This window comes from Lithobates pipiens, unplaced genomic scaffold, assembly GCF_037356315.1.
Source record: "Lithobates pipiens isolate NorthernLeopardFrog02 unplaced genomic scaffold, aLitPip1_a1.2 Scaffold_13, whole genome shotgun sequence".
NCBI lineage: Eukaryota > Metazoa > Chordata > Amphibia > Anura > Ranidae > Lithobates > Lithobates pipiens.
In genome coordinates, this window is record NW_027507718.1 from 11,739,595 (window position 1) to 11,759,310 (window position 19,716).

Here is a 19,716-nt window from a genome sequence, read left to right on the forward strand (position 1 = left end):
TGTAGTTGCCTGCCCATTATTTTATTCAGGTCTGTCTGTAAAGTTTCTATATCCTGATGTAAAGTTATTGCCCTGCTTATTTTTGTATTGTCCGCAAAAACCAAGATTGAGTTATTTATCCCATCCTCTATAATTTATGTATAAATTAAATACAATTGGTCCCAAGACAGAACCCCACTCAGCACACCAGACCAGTCTGAGTACATGTTATTTATCGCCACCCTTTGGACACACACCTGTATCCAGTTTTTTACCCAAGAATAAAAACTGTAAACCTCTTTCACACTGGGGCTGGGCTTTACTGCTGTTTAAGCTGCACTTCTCACCCCATAAAAGGGGTTAAAAAAAAAACTCCAGTTTTGCAGCGCTTTGAAAGTGCTGCCCATTCATTCCAATGGGCAGGGACATTTTGGGAGCCATGTATACAGTGCTCCCAACCTGCCCCAAAGATGCTGCTTGCAAGACTTTTTCCCATCCCGCAAGTGAAAAGGCACACTGAAATGAACGAGAGGCGGTTTTCAGGTGCTTTCTAGCGCTAAAGTGCCTGAAAGGGGTCTTATGGTCCATGCCCGCAGACCTCAGCTTGTAAATTATTTATGGGGAGCCGTATCAAATACTTTTGCAAGATCCAGACTAAATCAGGCCTTCTATCTAGATGGCAGCTCACTTCCTCGTAGAATGTTAGCAGACTGGTCTGGCAGGAAGGACATTTCATAAACCCATGCCGATTACTACCAACGATACTTTTTTCTTCAGTAAATTTTTGGATATAGTTGAAAAGACTAGTGGTTGTTGAAAAAAAATATGTTGCAGGATTCAAGCTACAGATAGTTACACATTTATAAAAATATAAACATCAGAGGGTGAATGAGAAATGGTGCTATACTCAAAAGTGAAGAAGTGCAGTCACTGTGCTTGAAATGTGCAAGTTAAAAAAAATATATAAAAAATTACCTTTTTTTTTCTTCTTTGTCTTTTTGCTGCTTCGCCCTTTCTGTTGCTCCTCCATTATGCGTTCTTCTGCTATTTGGGAGCTATCTGCCCTACTCAGTGTAGACATCAGCCATGCATATAGAAATTCAGAAAGATACCTGTATAAGTTTACCAAACATGTGAGTTGCTTAAACGGGAGTATTTGCAAAACATGTCCAATCAGAATATATACCTGGATTCAAAGCATATGTTAGGGCAAAAAAAAAAAAAAACACAACAGTCTGCATTACATGCATTTCAATATGTACACACTGCAAGTACATATTGCAGTGTGTACATAAAAAAAACTGCTGATGTGCCAGAAATAAGTGTCCCCTACCTTCCCCTTTGACATGACAATACAGTGTATCTTTAGGTCAGAATTCCAAAGCATGTGGTGTCAGCCCTGTCCACTTCATTTCTGATGCAGTACAAAGAATACCTCTTATTCAACCATACACTGGGTATATGGAATGGTTTACAACCACTTTAAAAGGTGGACTTTAATGGCTCTTGCTACATCCAGGCAATGAAAAAAGATTTCCTTTTGATGCTTTGGAGCAGGGCATAAGGATGTTAACGTTATGTCTCCATCAAGGTGGAAGTGTGATGCCTTAAAGTATGGCTCTCTTTGATTTTCGGTCATTGTGAAGATTGAGGAATGGCTCTCTACAAGATAGGGCTGCTAACTCAGACATGTCTGATAGATGTGATAGCTACCAAAGAGGTCACTCTGCATGATAGGTCATCTAGGAGAACGTTCCTGATGGGTTCAAAGGGTGGTTTCTATGAAGCAGAGTGAACCAAGTTGAGATCCAAATGCAGCATAAGGACAGGGTGCTGTAACAGAGGCCTGATGCAAGATACAGGTAGTCTGAGTAACAAACATCCTACTTGCATAAGATTCATGCTTACAAACCGAGGGAATCCATAAGAATTGAGGAAATCTACCCCTAGGAAGGGGGGGGGGGGAATCACTCCTGTAAGAGTCGTCATGGGAAAAAGGTGTCTCCACTGAAGCTTTATCACTAATCCTTGTGTCCATAACCCATTTTCAAAAATCTAATTGTCACAAGGACAGTAAGGTAAAATCTTCTGAACAAGGGCACAAACAGCAAAAACACACATTTCAGGGGTGTTAATCCTTCCCTATGCTAGCCAAAAACCATGTTTTTTGGCTGGAGTTGCACTTTTTTTTACCTGTTCCAACTTGCATACAAATTCCAGTTAAAGTGGAGTTCCACCCAAAATTGGAACTTCCATCCCCCCCCCCCCCGCTACACTGGCACCTTTCGGGGGGGGGGGGCGAGGAGTGAATACCCGCCACTTCCAGGAGTCCGGACCGTGGTGCGTTACATCACAGCTTGGCATAATGCAACACTGCCGGGTTCCCGTACCTGCAATGACGGGTCAGCTGATGGAAACATCAGCCACGGTGCCGACATTGTTGGACTCCAGGACAGGCAAGTGTCTAGTTATTAAAAGTCAGCAGCTGCAGTATGTGTAGCTACTGTTTTTTTAAGGGGTGGGCAGGCCTCCTCTTAAAGAGCAAACATACAGAACCTCTCCTTTGTAATCTGGGGACTGCCTGTACACCTTGTAGGCTAGGATGTCTACATCCAGGTTCCCCATGTCTGACATATCAAATTGAATGTGTCTGAAGGGCCCATTATCTCTGATCTAGGCAGTGGCAGGTTCCCAGTTGTCCACTCCTGGGGATATGGACTGCAGAGATTGCTCAACAGTACGTTTCTGTCGAAGAGATTATCTAGCTTGCTTCCTTCATGGTTGAAGGACTCCTGGTATCCCATTGGTGGTCAATGTAGGCCACAACAGTGGCATTGTCTGACTGCACCCTGATCGAGTGTCCATGAAAAATGGGGTGATCAGTGTTGCAGAGCCATCTTTTTCACTCAGAGGTCCAAGATGTTGATGGGGAGCTTGGATTTCCACAAGAGATCATATTTCCTGTACCATGAAGGACTGGAACATTCCTTCCCAACCCGAAAGACTAGCATCAGCCAATATCACTTTTGCGTGATAGGAAGAGAAGGATTTCTCCATTGTCAGGGCTGGACTGGAGATCCACCAAAATAAGGAATTCCTTACTCAGCTGGATAGGAGCATAAGTAGGAGGAGGAGGAGTATGTTTGTTCCAGTTCAACAAAAATGTTTTGTTGTTTAACAAAGGAGGACTGTTCCTCCTATTAGCAGGTGTCTCCAGCCATTAACAATAAGTTGACTCAACTGTATATCATACACCAGTTGCATCTCACACCTGTATGACTGCATGCTATGCCTCGCAATGCCCACCTCCAATTGCGTGAGATGTAACATCACAAATGCTGATTTTATTCACGTACTATGGGTGTGCGATGTCATAGCTCGATACTGGCAAAAGATGACGGATCTTTTGTCCTCTGTTCTGTCAGTGCCGTTACCATGCACTCCTAGACTGTGCTTCTTAAGTATTTTAGATGAGGAACAGTGGCAGAGGTACCAACGGATTTTGCTAAAAGATGTTTCTGGCCAGGAAGAATATTGCGCTTAAATCCAGGAAGTGGCAGAAAAACAGTTTTACACCATTCAAAGTTAAAACAAGGACAGAAGATTTAATAGATGGAAAGTTGAAAAAACAAACAAAACAAAAAATAAAAATAAACTGAAGGTCTGCTTTAAGGACACACACACATTATATATATATATATATATATATATATATATATATATATCCCAGTCTAATAGTCTTGTGGTGTAGTATATTAAAATTTCTGCATGTGAGTCCTCCAGCTGCTATTTTTGGGGACCCAGGAGTATGATTTTAAGTTTTCGGATCCAAACGCTGTGCTCTATCTGTGCAATCGAATAATTCCATAATATATATATACACATATATACATATATATATATATATATACACACACACACACACACACACACACACACACACACACACACACACACACGCAGAAGAGGGATTGCTGCACAAACAAAAGTAAATTTATTGATAACATTTACATCACATCAGGTATAATTCAGGTATTCAGGTGACGTTTCGGGCTAAGCATGATATTGCCTTTCCTTATGAACACATACCTGCAATGAAAATTGTAACCTATTGCAATAAAAATTGTAACATATAAAGGCTTATAGCTCACATCTATCATTAATCAATTACATTCAGCTGGAATCAATCTCCACAAACCACCCCTTGTATCTCTCATACATCATTTTTATATCTATGGGAATATCAGAACAATAGCTAAAAAATGGGACAAAAGGACGCCTTCCCTTAATGATAGTATGCTGAATCATGTAGTTCACCCAGAAAAAAAAAATACAAAGAAAAAACAATCAATGAATCAAAATTCATTTGTATATTCACATACCATGAAAAAAACTAAAACAAAGAAATCTCATAATGTGGGATCGTATCGGCCAATATCAGACTTATACCATCCTATAATCATAAAAATAAAGATCAAAATCTGTATTAAACCCTTTAGGATATAAAGAGTCTAAGTGACTTATCCAGTAAACTTCTTTTTCTCAATTCCAATTCTCTATTTCCACGTCTATTAGTTGGAATACCATCGATTACCATATATCTCAATTGAGAAACTGAATGGCTCATTTCTCAAAAATGTAGGATATATATACAATGGATTGTATATATATCCTAAAGGGTTGAATACAGATTTTGATCTTTATTTTTATGATTATAGGATGGTATAAGCGTCTATGTGTTGACCGATCTGGCAGATATTGGCCGATACGATCCCACATTATGAGATTTCTTTGTTTGTTGTTTATTTATTTTTTTAATGGTATGTGAATATACAAATTAATTTTGATGATTCATTGATTAAGTTTTCTTTGCATTTTTTTTTTGGATGAACTACATGATTCAGCATACTATCATCAATGGAAGGCGTCCTTGTCCCGTTTTTTAGCTATTGTTCAGATATACCCATAGATCTAAAAATGATGTATGAGAGATACAAGGGGTGGTTTATGGAGATTGATTCCAGCTGAATGTAATTAACTGATTAATGATAGATGTGAGCTATAAGCCTTTATATGTGAAGTTGGTTACAATTTTTATTGCAGGTATGTGGTCATGAGGAAGGGCGATATCATGCTTAGCCCGAAACGTCACCTGAATACCTGAATTATACCTGTTGTGATGTAAATTTTATCAATAAATTTACTTTTTTTTGTGCAGCAATCCTTCTTCTGCTTTTTTATATTGAGTCTTTGGGACAGACTCGATTGCTGGCACACCTGTTTCACTGAGCGTGTGTGCATCTCACCTACTACTTTTTTCTATAATATATATATCTCTCTATCTATATCTATATAAATCACGATTTTTTTTTTTTTGCTTAGAGAAGATCACGATTCTCAAAAACTTTTTATTTTAAAGATTTACAACCTCTGAACAAAGATGGCAATAACATAAGCCATGATAATTTCACTTCAGTCAAACTGAAAGAAATGTAATGAAAAACAATGTATTGGCAGGGTATTGCACAGTATTGACAGGGTACTGCAGGTTAATACGGCACTGTAGCCGTCTTTTGGCTATGGCCCGGTCGGCAAGTGGTTAATAAAGAGATTGAGACTTGTCTTCATTGAAAGAGAGAAAGATTACCCATTTGATTCTAAAAAATAAAGCTGTAAAGCAGCTCACGTTTCCTCAGTGCTGCAGCCTGCAGTCACACTTGTCCCCCGAGACCTCAGTGTGAAGAAGAAACATTACTTACCCGACCATTCACATTCTTCTTTGCTGAGCGGCGTCAGCACGCTGGCTCCGATGGCTTCCCCTCTGCTCTGAAGCAGGGAGACATGCCGGGGACAACATTGAGCGGTGCGCGGCACGTGATTTTCAGCTCACACAACATTCAAATTGCTTGATGGTAAGAATCGCACAACTCCGGAGTTGCGATCGTGATGGGCGGAGGATCGCAATAACGATTCTCCGCAAATAATCGTCCACTCACTCCAACCACAGTGATCCGGGAAATAAAGTGATGCAATGACACAAAAAGCACCATCAAGTCAATAAAAGAATAGGAGCAGTGACGACTCACTGGAGAACGGGGGGAGTGTTTACGGGTGCATCGCTTGAGCCCTAAACATGGGCAATCAGCTGATTGCAAGCTGGGAAGATTCCCATAGACCGCTGTAGAAGTGACTTTTTAGTGGTCAACTTGGGGGGTGGGGGTGTGGCTGCCACTGGTACAGCCTTAAAAAAGGCTACCATAAGGACCAGAACTTGCATAGAGAATCTTTGTGGGATGTCGCTTTGACCTTAATTCTCAAGCATAGGCTCTAAGATAGAGGATTTTCTTTTCTGGAAGGAAAACCTTTGACTGGGATGTGTCCAGGACTAGACCACAGTATTTCAAATACAGAAAAGGCTGAAGAGCAGGTTTTTGAAAATTGATCACCCAACCGAAGGCTAGATTGTCCTGTTGAAGTTTGCAGATAGCTGGGGAGGTAGATGAGTCTATCAGGAGAAGGTCATAAAGATAACCTGTGACCTGTATGCCCCGAGAGCCTGAGAGAAGATCTTTATTGGGTGACAATTTGTACTATAACCAAGTCCCTTCACTGTCAAGGTTCCAAAAGAGGACTCCAAGTGGAGTTGAATGACAGTTAATTCCACATGGCCAGCTTCTCCTACAGAGGTATCTTTCTATATTGTTGGAGCAAAATATATATATATATATATATATATATATATATATATATATATATATATATCTCTATCTTTGTGTGCTGGTCACCAAGAACAAAATCTAAAGTCATGGTCTGGGGTGCCATAGACTATTATCTATACGAACACTGAATGCAAGAGACATTTCAATAATTATAATAGGAAAGAAAGTCCAGTGTAACTTACCAGTAGATGTAATAGTACTCATGCATGCTGTACAGTTCCAGTTCAAATCCACTGAGCAGGTACTGAATCATTATCCGCAAGTTATGATAGAGGATCCAGGTTCCCAAGCATGCCAGGTGTTGTCTCTGGGGCTCCTGCTTTAGCAACATGCTGTGGAGAGCTGCATCTACCTTCTCCGCCTTACAAAAAGTTATAGCATGATATTACAAATGCTGCATGGGAAATACTAACAAACTACAAAAAAAAAAATTATATAACATTTTGTAGGACTTTGTCATAAACATTTTATTTTACTTTGCATATCATAAATGTTGCCTGGACCAGCTTGGTTTAAATGAATGCTTACTGCAGAACGACTGGCCACTGTGGAAGCTGTAATACAGTGCAGCTTCTTGTGCTGCATACAGTAAGCCATGCTGTCTGCCTGGCCCAGTAGCACACACGTCCCCTCTGTAGCTGGAAGGAAAGTCTGTCATGTGATATTTCAGCCATTCAGGAAATGCCTTGTATTTGCATCAAATACAAAGCATTCTGATGTGCCCGAGATGAAGAGACAGATGGCTGATGTCACAAGATCCCCCCTGAAATTTATCGATGAAAGTACAAGGCTATTCCTGAACGGCTGAGATGCCTCAAGATCGATTTATTCTTTCAGGTCACAGAAAGGAAGTATGCAGGATTCAGTCAGGAAGGCAGCAAGGCTATGTAGCACAAGCTGCTGCACTGTATTATGGCAAAAAGAAGGTTTGCATGCAATCTGGAGGTGATGCTGCCACCTCCTGATGCCTTTTAAATTGAGGAACAGCAATTTTGCTTCATTCAGGAGGTGATGCTGCCTTTTTTTGGCTTTTAAAACAAAAGAAAAAAAAATTGATGAATGGCAATATTGCTTTACGGTACTGAGCATCAACTGCAAATTAAGCACTTGGCTTTTGATAGCAGCACAGCCCCATTCATTTACAGTGGATATAAAAAGTCTACACACCCCCAAAAAAAAACAAAAAAAAAAAACATGAGACAAAGATAAATCATTTGAGAACTTTTTCTGCCTCAAGTGTGACCTATAAACTGTACAACTCAGTTGAACAAACTGAAATATTTTAGGAGGAACTTTAAACTAATACTTTGTTGAAGCACCTTTTGATTTTATTACAATACCCAGTCTTTTTGGGTACGAGTTTATCAGCATGGCACATCTTGACAATATTTGCCCACTCTTTGCCAAATCTGTCAGATTACGAGGACATCTCTTGTGGACGGCCCTCATCAGATCACCCCATAGATATTCAATTTGATTCAGGTCTGGCCTCTGGCTGGGCCATTCCAAAACTTTAAACTTCTGAGAAAGCCATTCCTTTGTTGATTTGGATGTATGCTTTGGGGTTGTTGTCATGCTGAAAGATGAAGTTCCTCTACACGTTCAGCTTTTTAGCAGAAGCCTGAAGGTTTTTATTTTTGAAAATTATTTTTATTGCAATATTTCAATTAGTTACGAAATAGAGCCTATTAAGCATGCCCAGGCTCGGACGAACAAACAGCAGACATAATTAAAACAAAACCTATAAAAACTAGAACATAACCCCCCTAAATACTTGGTACGCACTGACCACCTATGCAGTTTGAATCATATATGCTTCACCAGTAAAACCTCAGTCTGGCTCACTATGAAGATAGGTTCCCTCTCAGACCTTCGTTACCCATAAGATTTCTGACTAGTGCAACTAGAATTCAGTTTCTTCAACTAGGAATGGTTGAATCATTATACAGATATTTACTAGTCGTCTACATTTGTATATGGCTTCCAGCCATACGTCCCACATTTTATGAAATCTCTTAGCACATCCTCTGGATAAATGGCCTTATACAACGGAAGGGCAGAGTTAATCAGCTGTTTCCAGAGATTGACGGATGGTGCGGTAGAAGATTTCCACCGAAGTACAATGGCCTTACGTGCATAATAAACGAATAATCCCAAGAGAGTTTTGACTGCTCGACTGAGCCAGTTGGTCGACAAGACCCAATAGGCACACCTCCACCGTTCGTGGGATCTGGATAGTAGCGACAGTGAGTATAACCGTATCTACCTCCCTCCAAAAAATTTTAATTTGAAGACAGGTCCAAAATACATGAATTAAACCTGCCCAAAGAACAGCACACTGCCAGCAAGAAGCTGGGACAGACGGGTATATTTTATGTAGACGTGAGGGTGTGTAATACACTCTATGCATGATCTTAAACTGGATTAGTCTATCTCTTGCTGAGACCAATTGCGTAAAGGAGCATTCCCATGCCTCTTCCCAATCCTCCGTGTCCATTTCAGGGAAGTCCTCCACCCACTTAGCCCCAAGAGTCTCCAAGTCCTATGTGTATATTAGGTGACAATGTTTTGTATATGTTGGATAGAGGCTTGGTTATAGAATCTTCTCTGAGTAGGTCTTCCAGAGACAAAGTATAAAAAAGCCACTTGAGAATTTTCAAATTGAGCATTAAAAGCATGCTTAAGCTGAAGGAACCTAAACAATGAGTTAGGTAGTTCATATTTTTGTTTCAATCCATCAAAGGTCAGAAGTCGACCCCTGGTACAGATTTGATCCACATATTTAATGCACTTAGTTGCCCAGATACTGGGATGTGGAATTGACAAACTCCAACAGTGATGGATTAAACCAAAGGGGAGTATGTGGTGAAATATGTCCAGAAGGCATGGGGCGGAGAGAAAGCGGCTGACCACACCCTCAGGACTCTTTGCATAGCCACTGCCAGGTGAAAAGGTGCAGAGGGGGTCTGCAACGCCTCATAGGAGCAGACATGCTGCCTCCAGAACCACTGCTGCGTTGGACTTAGAGTAACCAATTGTGTGAATGTGACAATTGAGCTGCCAAGAAATATTTATGTAGGTCGGGACAAGTCAATCCCCCCCCCCACCCTCCTTCCAAGGTCTCTGCAACACCGCCAACCTAAATCTTGGCTGGTCTGTGCCCCAAAGAAAAGCAAGGTAGTGTTCACTAGACGCAACACCTTCTTGGGTATCCACACTGGGGAATGTCTAAGAACAGAGAAAAGACAAGAGCTTCATCTTGAAAACATTAATTAGCCCAGTGAGAGGGGGAGCCGAGCCCATGCTTTCAGTTTAGCCTACATATTTTGTATCAACGTAGCTACATTTAATGTAGAATAGTCAGCAGTAGATGAGGAAATGTAGATACCCAGATACGTAATTTTGTTGGCCCATATTAATGGGAGATTAGGGTCTTGTAAAGATTTTGCCGCAGTGTCAATAGGCAATTTGGGATTTTTCGCAGTTGACTGAGTCCTGAGCAGTGAGTGAAACTGGAGAGGATGCCTAGAGCCGCTTGAAGGGAAGGACCGAGGTAATTTAGGAATAAAATGAGATAGTCCGTATACATGGCTAGTTTTTCATGTATGGAGCCGACCTTTATGCCCCTGACAATGTTTGCTTGTCTAAGGGCTGAGGCAAGTGGCTCCATCACCAGGGCAAAAGAGTGCTAAAGGGTGATAAAGGGCAACCCTGCCTCGTACCTCTGCCTATTGTGAAGGGGGGCGAAAGGGCACCACCTAACGTCACCTGTGCTGTTGGGCACCTATATAGAATCTCAATCCACTTGCAGAACTCCATCCCAAATCCCATGACTTCCAGAACTGAGGATATATATGACCAAGCCACCGAGTCAAATGTCTTCTCTATATCCAATGTCACCAGTACCCTAGTGGAGTTTTCAGATGGCGTTAATTGCAAGTGGGTGAAGACGTTGCAAAGTTGATGTCCGCCGATTTCCCTGGTATAAGCCCAGTTTGATCTATGTTGACCATAGATGGAAGAATCATCTAATCGAGTTGCCAACATTTTGGTTAATCTCTTTAAGTCATAATTCAATAAAGAGATCGGCCTGTATGAGGCACACTGGGACTTGTCCTTACCCGGTTTAGGAAGCAAGAAAATATGGGCTTGGTACATAGAAGGGGGCAGGGACATCTGCTTTTTACACTCAAATACCTGTAACAGTTTAGGTGCAATTAATGCAGCATATGTTTTGCACCAATCGCCAGGAAGGCCACCTGGGCCCGGAGTTCTGTTGCCCGGGAATGAGCGAAGGATTCCTACTGGAAAATTGCGTTTTTACTGATTGGGATATACACCAATTGGTAATTATATTGTGATTCTAAATATCTATATTTATATTTGTTTAACTGTTTACAGTATACTGTGATAAACAATTTCTTGTACATGTATTCACAAATCTTTTCCTTTTCACGACAATTCCTCTGAAGAAGACCCAAAACGCATCAGCGTCACATCTCCACTGTTTATACAATTGCACAGTGTTCATGTGATGAAATAATTTTGTCTAGATGTGTATATCCTACTCTTATATTATGTTTTTTAACTGATCAGTGGAGTTCATTTTTTGACTACTGTGTCATTTATACCTTTATAATTTTTTATGTAATAATAAACATTTATAAAATTCCCCTTTTACTTAGTGATTTAATTTTTACTTAGTATTTTTCCTACATACATTACAGATATTGCTCTGCTGCCAGAAAACCCCACCATAGGGGATATTTTTCTTTTTCGAGCGAATGGCTGCTTCTACTTCCTCGGCAGTGAACTCCCTATCCAGAGATGCAGTCTTCCTGTGACAGAGTGGGTAAATATAAGGACTGTAGATAGTCCGTAATATGCTCAGCTTGCCAATTAGGGGGTGCTGTATATAGATTTTCATAAAAAAAAATTTTTTTAATTCATTCAGAATTTGATCAGAATCAGACGACACTGCCATCTGGACAACAAATCTCAGACACTACTGTTTGCATTTTAGATTCTGCAACCAGATTTGCCAAAAGCTTGCTATTCTGGTCTCCAGACTCAAAGATTCCTCCAGCCAGAGAACTGAGGTCTAGATGTGTGGCCGAAGTCAAAAAAAGAGACAAGGCTCTTCTCGTCCAATTGGCTGAAGTGATCAGAAGTCGAGGAGTTGGAGAAAGCCTGGGCAGCCTCCGTTTCTCTGGACTCAAGCTGCTACAATTGAGGACATTTCAGATCTGACTGACTTGATAGCTGATATGTACTCTCCCTTAGTGTTGGCCTTAAAAGCCTCCCAGACCACATGAGCTGAGGTGGAACCCTGATTAAGGTCCCAGTATTGTTGTACTTTAGGGGACACCATCTGCTCAATCTTAGGATCCTTAGCATCTCTTCCCCTGTTCTCCGATAGCACCAGCTTAATTTCCAAAGGGGCATGGTCGTAGAGGCCCGCAGGTAGGTACGAAACCTCCCCCACCACTGCCAAAGCACAGATGTTACTAAAGACCAGGTCGATCCTGGAACCCGATTTGTGGTAAGTGGAGTGAAAGGAGTAGGCTGTTATTTTGGCATTTCCATCTCCAAATTAAAGGCCTGTGCCCAGTGGAGTAAATCAGATGTGTAAACTCTATTAGGATTAGACGAGTCTAAGGTGGAATTAAAGTCTCCTGTTCTATAGAGTCTGGAGAATTGCAGTGTGGACAATTTTTTGTATACTTTGTACAAGACCCACTGGTTGAAAGGAGGAGGAACACATTGACCAGAGCATATACCATCACCTTAATTTCCAGCAAGAGAATATTATATCGACCCTCCTGGTCAGTGATCAACTAAATAACCTCATATGCAAGGGACTTGGTCAGTAGTATAGCCACTCCCCTCACATAACTAGAGTATGTTGCATGAAATGACTGCTGCACCCAGGGCCTACGGAGGGAAAGAATTTTGTTGCCAAGGAGATGAGTCTCCTGTAGAAACAAAACATGCAGTTTGTGATGATTTATGTATTTGAACTTCAAAGCTCTCTTAATCTTATTTAAATCCCGGACATTCCAAGATATCAGTTTTAGTTCCGTAGCCATTTTGGACATATTCTAAAATTACCAGATTACATGAAGATGAGGGGCTTCATCCCCTTGGAGGTCTGAGAGGGAAAGCAAATTAGGGAAGATCTGAGGCAAATGAGTGCCATTCTAGCATAGGAAAATAATCAATCTTTACGTGCATACAGTGAGTACAAAACTGGAAAACAAGAAAAAAAAAATAAAACTCCCTACTGACCATGGAGTACCCAACTAAAAACTAGGTCAGTTTACCCTAAAACTTATTCAGAACCCCAACAAAAATATCCAGTCAGCTTTATACTCTGAATTCAACAAACTATGGCTATTTTAAAGTCCCTCCGGGTGAGTGGAGAATGGCGGGTCAATAACTAAATTCCTGGGATGACCCCAGCGCGTGTTCAACTTATAACAGTAGGTAAGGGTGGGGGGATGTGCATCTCACCACAGCGAGAAGGACTGGGCAGTCTGGAACGGTGGTGTAGTTCCTCCAGCTATTGGAGTACCTCCAAGAAAATTGAGAGCACCAGGTCTACATCTTTTCAGAAAACAAACCGTGAGGGTCAAGTGTGAGTCACATGTAGAAGTACATTTTGGGGTTGCTCCGGTATTTGTCGACGGTTGTATAGGATGGAGTGAACAAGGATATGTATGATCCGTGCATGAGGCAGGGAAGATTCCATGGGATAGCATGGCCGCTGGCACCCAGTGAGCCCTTTCAACCACGTAAGTTGGTGGGACATCCGTAAGGCCCAGGAGAGTTTTAAATAACTCCTCCGTGAACTCAGGGCGATCCCCCTCTTCTCTCTCGGGTAGATTCAGGACTCTTCTATTGTTGCGCCTCAATCGGTTTTCAGCATCGTCAGAATTTGCAACAAGGGACTGTACTGTGTGCTGCAACTCAGCGATGGAGGCGGCTGTTAAGACTTTCGGTGGCTGACACTCTGGTTTTGGTCATTCTCCCTCTTATTTTGTCAAGGTCTTCCTTATTAAGTTGCACTCCTCAGCAAGATGGTCAATGTGCACCAGCAGCAAGGTCCTACTCTGCTCGATCGCAGCAAGGATCGTGGCTGTACTGTCTGGAGACTGAGGCTGACCCTTCTGCCATCTGAGACTCCCTAGGCTCCATTTCAAGATCAGCCAGCAGGGCCCGAAGCCGACGGATCAGTATGGGATCTGTTTGCAGGGAGGCGGGCGGGGGCAGCCGGACCACAGTGTTGGTCTTAGTGGTTGTAGAGTACCTCTTCCCTTTTTTTGGAGGAGGACATTAGGCATTTTACCCAGAGAGAGACCACTATAGAGGACGATCGATCGTGCCCGCATGGATGTCCAGTGGATGTCTAGATGCGACTCAAGCTGGCGTAGGCCTCAAGTCCCTGGATTTCACAAGGTGGACAGGCAGTCAATGTTCCCCAGCAGCCACCCCCAATGTTCCCCAGCACAGTAGTAAGGATGTGGGGCAGGCCCAGAGCAGCATGTCAGAGGCAGCAGATTGGAGACACTGGGCCTCAGGATACCCCAGCTCGGATAGGCAGTATTTGACAGCAACCCTGGCCATGGCAGGGATTTGGATGGGTGACAGGGCGGATGCAGAGAGGAGACTCGCGCTTCCAAAGACAGGCCGGACCAGCTGTGGTGCACTCCCGCAGGACAACAGGCTCCGGAAACAGAGTGGATTCACAGGCCTCACTAGGTCGCCGCAGACGTCCGAGACTTGGCTCGGCCTCCAGACTGCGTCAGATAGATGGATGGGTGGCAGGTGGGGACGGATGGTCCCTTACCTCCGAAACTGCTGGGATCGAGTCTCCCTGGGAGGCCTTAGATGACAGCGGCCACGGGTGTCTGGAGGCAATGTTTTAAGGCATCCACAGGCCCAAAATAATGGCATAGGACACTGCAGGGGACTGAGCTGGTACGTTTTTAGCTCTGTAATGTTAGATGCACAGATGGTGACGGATTATACTCCGGATTCCCGGAGCTCCTCGCAAAAACATCCGCTGCCGCTCACATCACGACACACCCCATGGTTTTGTGTCAATATTGACTGGTATTTGAAACGGTTGAAACGGTTGACAATTCTCTCTACTTTGACTAGGGCCCCTGTTCCAGCTGAAGAAACAGCCCCAAAGCATGATGCTGTCACCACGATGTTTCACTGTGGGTATGGTGTTCTTTTGGTGATGTGCAGTGTTTTTGCGCTAAACATACCTTTTGAAATTATGGCCAAAAAGTTCAACCTTGGATTCAGACCACAACACATTCTCCCACATGCTTTTGGGAGGCTTCATGTGTCTTTTTGCAAAGTTTAGCCAGGCTTGGATGTTTTTCTTCGCAAGAAAAAGGCTTCCATCTTTCCACTACCCATAGTGCAGACACAAAGAAAATGGGAGATTGTTGTTACATGTCACTTGCCAGATATTCCTGAAGCTCCTTTAATGTTGCTGTAGGCCTCTTGGCAGCCCCACTGACCGTTTACCAATAACTGGACCTCTCTTCAAAATTGATGGGAAAGACTAGAAGTAATGTCACTGTTGTGCCATATCATCTCTCCACTTGATGAGGACTGTCTTCACTGTGTTCCACAGTGTATCTAACGCCTTAGAAATTCTTTTGTACCCTCTCCTGATACCTTTTAACAATGAGATCCCTCTGATGCTTTGGAAGCGCTCTACAGACCATGGTTTTGCTTAGGATGCAACTAAGAAAATGTCAAGAAAGACCTACTAGAACAGCTGAACTTAATTTGGTGTTAATCAGAGGCACTTTAAATGATGGCAGGTATGTACTGACTCCTATTTAACATGAGTTAGAATGTGACTGCTTAATTCTGAATATAGCTACATCCCCAGTTATGAGGGTGTGCACACTTATGCTACCACATAATTTTTAGATTATTTTTACTTTACGCATTGCCCCGCCCCCCCCCAAAAAAAAGATTTCAGTTTGTTTTTAAATTGAGTTGTACAGTTTACAGGTCACATTAAAATGTGGAAAAAGTTGTGAAATGATTTATCTTTGTCTCTTTTCTTTTACATCACAGAAACCTAACATTTTAACAGGTGTGTGTAAACCGCCACCTGTTAATTTCGACATCTAGCGTTAAAATTTACATATCGCGATACAAAAGCATCGTGGCAATGTGTAATCCTCTGAGGGGCACCATCCTCTGAGAAAGGAGTCTTGGAATACTTTAAAAACCTTTTGTGTAATATGCACGCACCAAACAGCTTTTAGGGACATATTTTTTTGTCTGACACATTCATTCACATATTCTAGACATAAAATAAAGAGAAAATACCTCATCCTGTAACGTGGCAAAATCTTCAAGGATATGACCAAGTTTATCTCTCTGCCGAGCTCTGTTGTGCCCATGGATTTGAATTAGACTACAAAAAGGCTTAAAAAGACAAAAATGGCATGATTTTTAATTTGATAATTCTCTTCCCTCTGCCTCCTCCGTTCCCCCTAAAAAAAGGTACATTAGGCAATATATCATAGTAGTCCTGATCTGGCCAATTATTTACTTGATCTGACAGTGTTCCTGATATGTTATGAGTTCCAGCTCAATAACTCTTGAGGAATTGTTAAAAGATCCGGTTTATTTTTTGCTGTGTGAGACAAAATGTACATACAGCCAAGAACATTGTGGTGTAGATTTGCCAAAGGCAAATAGTCTTTGCATTTTGCACATGCAGTTGCACTCATTTTCCCCAGCTTATTAAATGTTGCAAAGCTTTACTTACCCAAGCATGTGCAAGGGAAAAAAAAACTAAAAAAAAAATGAATTTTTGCATGCACATGATTGGATAATTGAAAATCAGCAAACCCTTACCACATTTTCTAAGCTCTGAGGAAAATGGGTGTAACTGCACTAGCACAGTGCAGTGTCTTTGCCTTTAGTAAATTCACCCCCCATATTTACTAGAAAACACTAGGACGACCCATCTATCTGCCAGAATCTCAATTTTAAAAGAAGATGCTGACCTTGGATAATGCCTGAATGAAAAAGAAGTTGGCCTTCAAAGAGAAAGGCAACTGGGAATAATATATTCTTTTGAAGGTGTAACAAAACCCACAAGTATTACATTTACACTTCACAGAGCTCACATAATTATAGAAAAAAACTGGATGCTAGGTCAGTTACAAGAGGGAAAAGAACCCCAATATACTCACCCGTACACAGTGCGTCACAAAAGAATCAATGTAGTCTTTTGCTTGATGATTGTTGTATAAACAGCACCTACAACAAGGGAACATTAAGTAAAGCAACTCCAAAGAAGAAGTAATCCACAAGGAAAAAAAAACTATCCTTACTTAGAAGAAAGGACAGGGGGGCTCACAAAGGAGCGTAGTGCATCTTTTATCATATCTTGCATCAGATGCGTTCCAAACACCTTCTTGTTATCCACCAAGAATGTGGTCTGAAGTGAGAAGGAACAAAAAAAAGACTGGTATTAATGCACAGTTTGCTGAATAACCTCAGAACACACAAATCAACTTTAGGTTATGTCTATGAAAAATGAATGCTGCCCATAGCAATCAGATTCTATAGTCTGCTCTTCTGAATCAGGTCTGAAAATAAAGAAAGTATCTGGTACAGTTGCAGCACATCCACAAAATCAACTACCAGCTTAAGCAGAGGTCTTGAAAGTTACACAATACAAAACGAGAACCTCTGCAGATAAAAATTTGGGGTCGTTCTTTATTGGTCCTAAAAGAATTCTAGCTACAAGCAGTTATTGAGTATACCAAATAACTGCAGAATCCCGTTTCTATTATGTTTGGCAGTAGCCAACATGAAAACTCAGCATCCTTGCCTGTAGTGTGGGTTTTGTAATAGAGAAAATATGATAAATTATAGTAGGGGTATATATATACACACACCATCTATTTGTATAGTGTTCACAGGGACACATCTGCAGTTAAGGAAGATGGGGATAGCAGCTCAGATGAAGGGAACCTGTCAGGTTAGGAACAGCTGTAGCTCCCAAAAAACAAAACAGTGTTATATTGTGGCCAACTCCTGTAAAAAGTAGTGCTTTTTTCCAGGGCAGCCATATTACTGCACGCTGCTGTGGAGCTGCACTCTAAAATAAGGCACCACATCTGTAAAAGAGCAATGGCAGCCTCCAGCACTGGATGGAAGACTTAGCTGCAACAAATATCTCTTCTGACAGGCTCTCACTTAGGGGCGAGAGAGGCAATCATGCACATAAATTTAACGGAACAAATATTTACCTGTAAGAGGGATCTTGAAAGAACACAAGGTGACTGTTCACTGAACTCACAGAAAAAGTCCTAGAAACCACATCAATTGTTAGTATGGCATCCCCAAGTCATAAATACTTCAAATTATAAAATAATTTTCTAACAGCATATTCAAATAGTATAGAGTCCTAATGAACCTGGCCACCAAGACGAGGCAAGAATTTTGTCTCCTGCAGAACGCTGTAAGGGCAAACTTCAGTATCTGCTCACTTAGCTGCCTCCTGCTTCCCAATAGACACTAGGAAAACACTTAAAGTGTTACTAAACCCACAACAGTAAAATTAGTCTGTATAGGCAGTAAAGGATGCTTGTTACACTCGCTGTGTTAATCCTTTGCATTGTGTATAAAGGCTGTCTGATCCTCCAAAAAATAACATGATCTTTACAGAGCCAGGGGACAGGCTGCACATGCTCAGTTTGATGTGTATTACTAGAGTTTTTTTTCTTGGGAGGGTGCATGTGGTCAGCACAGGGCCAATCAGCACTGTTCAGAGGATCAGAGGAGAATGAAAACTCCTCCTACAAGCTTTACTAGGAGCTGATAGAACTAACAAGGTTGCTATATACTGTTGATGAGAAAAGGTATTTATCAGTTTATATTTACTAAAATAAAGACATTTTCATATTCTGTGTACTGTGGGAGACCATATATAGCAGGGTGGATTTGATTTACATCACTAGTAAAAAGGCTTGATTTAAATCAATTTTTCAAGAGCAACTCATCTGTTCTGTAGCGGCTCCTTCTGACCCGCTGTTGACTCACCAGTCCCATTTACTTTAATGGGGCGGCTGGTGATGCGGCAGTGACACAAGGTGAGGGACGTGGAGGCAGCAGGTGAGTGGATGCCCACTAACAGGTGCTGCCATGATTGATCTGATATGACAGGTTCTCTTTAAATGTAAGGATTTATACTTGCTGGCAGTTAGAATCTTTACTTGCAAACAAAATGAAGGTTTCCTTTTTAGAATAATAAGCGGTCCGGTTAGTAAATATTCCTAAACTGGGTCTCTTTTACGGCCTGCTGCCATTTTGCTCCTTAAGGGAGAACTAAAGCACTTCAAGCTATGTACAGAAAGATCACAAGATTTATAAACTGCTTAGAAAGTTTCACTTTCATGTTTTACTGCTTGTCCTTCCTCCTCACACTTCGAGCCAGGCACAGATGCATTTTTTTTTCAATGTTGTGTATTATAGTGTACATAGATTTCCAAAACAATGGTATAAAAGGAATATTCCTGAACTTTGTTTTATCTCATAGTTGCTGTAAAATTGTGTGAATGCATCAATGCAGTGCATGTTATCTTGGAGCTTGGATTCATTGAATGAGTTTACCAAAAATTTAAATATTGCAGAATACACAGCCTCATGCTACATAACTAAGCTCCATTTCATGATGATTAAGCCAAATTATTAATATATCTTAAATATAAAACTATCTTTAGATAGGATTTTTTTTTTAAATAAAAAAAATCCAATTTAAATTAAAAAGATTTTGGGTTTAGTAACACTAAGTGATTTAAATGACTGCACTACACAATCGCCAGTGTCCACAATTGCAGGCCTGGCCACACTAAGACAAAACCAGGAGGCAGCATTAGGATAAAAAAAAAAAAGGGAAAAGACCACTCTCGTCTATAGGCAACAAGAGTACAGGATATACAAAAAAACAAAAAACAAATTG

At 41.4% G+C, this 19,716-nt stretch overlaps 1 protein-coding gene across 4 annotated transcripts in view; it reads right to left on the bottom strand.

Moving 5' to 3' along the window:
- The window catches only part of NAA35 (N-alpha-acetyltransferase 35, NatC auxiliary subunit), a 114,828-nt gene that overhangs the window by 18,431 nt on the left and 76,681 nt on the right, over positions 1 to 19,716 (bottom strand). For 3 of the 4 annotated variants that reach the window (XM_077474838.1, XM_077474840.1, XM_077474841.1), the window contains 6 exons: positions 18,005 to 18,064; positions 17,081 to 17,187; positions 16,940 to 17,006; positions 16,065 to 16,163; positions 6,881 to 7,059; positions 955 to 1,091 (listed from right to left, as the gene is read on the bottom strand). In XM_077474838.1, the coding sequence (XP_077330964.1) occupies positions 955 to 1,091; positions 6,881 to 7,059; positions 16,065 to 16,163; positions 16,940 to 17,006; positions 17,081 to 17,187; positions 18,005 to 18,064 (649 nt within the window). The remainder of the gene's footprint in view (positions 1 to 954; positions 1,092 to 6,880; positions 7,060 to 16,064; positions 16,164 to 16,939; positions 17,007 to 17,080; positions 17,188 to 18,004; positions 18,065 to 19,716) is intronic. The other variant, XR_013272138.1, reaches the window with a different exon arrangement.